Source organism: Triticum aestivum, chromosome 5D (genome assembly GCF_018294505.1).
Source record: "Triticum aestivum cultivar Chinese Spring chromosome 5D, IWGSC CS RefSeq v2.1, whole genome shotgun sequence".
NCBI classification, from domain to species: Eukaryota; Viridiplantae; Streptophyta; class Magnoliopsida; order Poales; family Poaceae; genus Triticum; species Triticum aestivum.
Window position 1 is genome coordinate 208,934,496 of NC_057808.1, and position 2,743 is coordinate 208,937,238.

Sequence of the window (2,743 nt, forward strand, 5' to 3'; positions counted from 1 at the left end):
GCGCACATGCAGCCCTGCCACAACTAATTCTCTCGAGGGCTAGGGGAGTAACCCGGTTCGAAAAATAATTCTCATGAGTAGCCAGAGTCACCCAAGCACACGAAGGGCAATCAGAATACAACACGGGAATACAAAATCAACCTACTTAGTAAGAATGGATATCAGCAAACAAAAAGCTCCTGAAATAATATTAGGAGTGTCAGAATTAGAGTAATAAAAATTTCATACCACTGGATAACGCCGATTCCTTTCTGCTCTTCACCCATGAATTTTGAGTACTCATTTACTCTCTCACAGAAATTTTGGCCCGTCATATTATCAAGTGCAATGTCAATGTCAGCAGAGCCTTTCCCCAATAGCTGCCAAGAATATGCCAAAGCAACAGTTAAGTCCCAACACTACCAAACCATCATTCCATAAAATATAAGCAGTGTTAATTCTTTCTTTCTTGCAAAAAGATGAAAGTTCATGGTATGATCCTAGTCCTCCAGAATCTCCAGTGATTTATAGTCAGCTCATAGCAAGCATCATGCAATTGTTTAATACAAAATGCAACATTCAAATAGCACAGCCCAACATAACAATCCAAAATGAACTTGTCGCTTCTGCACTTCTCTACTCTTTATGAGAAAACAGTCAGTTATCCTAGTTTAATTGCCCATATTTAGCTTCAACCCACCCCCAAATTGTCCTCCCACTAGCTCATATTTGCTCTTGGATGGGCAAGTCTCAAGGAAAATAGGGAGCAGCCGCAGTCTTCCCACTCGACCACCTCCTTCCTGCCCAACCCCGATGTCAGTCATCCCCGGTACCAATGATCACCGAAATGGAAAGCCCCATCCCAGTCGCACCCTCGCCGGCGCTGAAGACCCACCGCCAGCAGCCAATTCCGAGCCGCAAGCTCTGAAACGCCGGCGGCAAGGGAAGCCATCCACCCCTAGTGGTCGTTCGGATGGACAAAAAAAATGCAAAAACCACAAAGAAGAATGGAGGTGTTGGAGCATACAAGAACTCATGGCGATGGTAGAAGAGGTGAAGAGGGCATTGGCAGCTGAAAGGAAGGAGGAGAAGATAAGTTGTTTCTACGAGATGAAGATGATGGAGGAGGGGAGGTGGAAAGCAAAGGCGGCGGCTGAGGAGAGAAAGGCTCGAGCGGAGGGGAAAAAGGCTTGAAACTGAGGAGCAAAGGCTTGCACTGGAAGTCGAGGGGAAAAAAAAGAAGATGAAGTGCGAGGAGCAAAGGCTAGCATTGGAGGCCGAGGAAGACAAAAACAAGAGGGTGGTCGAGGAGCGTGCTATAATGTTCATGGATCCAAGCAAGATGGGCGAGATAATACTGGGAGTTAACTCGTGGGGACATCTTGGGTAAGTCATTTGGTGGTGGTGGCAGCAATGGTGGAGGCAGCAACAAAAGTGGGACCGGCGAGCTGGCGCAAGTGCATGAGCCCCTTATGAGCTATGATGACTTTTGATCCACCATGTGTTTGGTGGTTTTTTGGATTGAACTTGCTCATTCGGTTCCCTTTGGCACAAATTATGGCAACGTTTTAGTTGTTTGTTGGATCAGATGAAGTTTATTTTTGCTCGTAGTAGAATTATGATGTGGTGTGTTTGAATTTTTTATGTTTGTATAGAAATGTGGTGCGTTTATTTGGATTGTTTGCACAAACTTTTGGATAAATTGACAAAAAAATGTGTGTAAGGGGGAAGGGGGATTAAGTTTTGGGATGGGTTAATTGACCAAATGTTTAATTCCCTAAAAAAAGGGAAATTAACGGATGGGGAATTAAGATATGGGGATGGGGTAGAGCCGTAGAGATGCCCTAATCTACATCATTCAACAATCTCTTCACAAACAAATTCTCATACGCAGGAAAACAATGCGACATGAATATTAAAGATTTCCCAACATATCGTGCGAGCGACAAGAAACCACGCCATAAACCCTACATGTTAAACTCATCAAGCTTTTCAATTAAGCGCACCTTGTCCCGGACCCATCCCCCGGCGACGCGGAGCTGGGTGCCGAGTCCGAAGTGGCGGACGACGTCCAGCAGCCTAGCGAAGATCCGCTCCTCCTCCTCCGTCAGCTCCACGCTCTCCCTAACCTCCACGGTCGGCTTGTGCGTCCCCGCCGCCATGCCCGAGACACCGGTGAAGGCGCGGATAGGGATACTGAAGAAACTAGAGGCTCTATGTGGGACGCCGGTGGCAGTCGCTCGAAAGGGCGGAGGCCTTGGCGTCTGGCGGCGGCGGAGAGGGGAAAGGAGGCGTAGGCTGCCGCGAGGTGGGAGGAGGAGGCGGAGAGACATGCGGCGGGTTCGCTACCCCGCAAGGCATTCGTAGTTTCGCGGCCTCCTGCGCCGCCCGTTCGGCTGCACTACCACGGCCAGGACCTCGAAACAGCCGTTTGATAAGATGCAAGACACATCAACAGTCCTGATTTGGCGAAGGCGAAACACGAACAGGCAAAAAAAGGTTTTTGTTTTAACTAGACTAGTAACTAGTAATTCTGTCCAGTTTGACAATATTGTTTAAGGTTAGCGTGATCCACACGTAAGGTTAACTACTAACTAATAAGATATTTAAAGACATTAAAACTGAGCACTTTTATAGCCCTCTTAGACCATCAGTGTTTCTGGCCGTCCGATCATCAATTTTAAGCATTATCGGGCGTCAGATTAGCTATGGTTCGCACCTAATCTTCTTTCCTTCGCTAATACTGATCGTTGATCTTTCTGGG

At 47.2% G+C, this 2,743-nt stretch overlaps 1 protein-coding gene across 1 annotated transcript in view; it reads right to left on the minus strand.

Annotated features, from left to right (window-relative positions):
* Nucleotides 1-2,394, minus strand: part of LOC123120089 (tRNA nucleotidyltransferase cca2-like) — an 8,839-nt gene extending 6,445 nt beyond the window's left edge. The window contains exons 1-2 of the mRNA XM_044540098.1: nucleotides 1,986-2,394; nucleotides 229-359 (exon numbers count right to left, since the gene is read on the minus strand). Coding sequence (XP_044396033.1) covers nucleotides 229-359; nucleotides 1,986-2,312 — 458 coding nt within the window. The 5' untranslated portion in view covers nucleotides 2,313-2,394. The remainder of the gene's footprint in view (nucleotides 1-228; nucleotides 360-1,985) is intronic.
* Nucleotides 2,395-2,743: the final 349 nt, after the last annotated feature.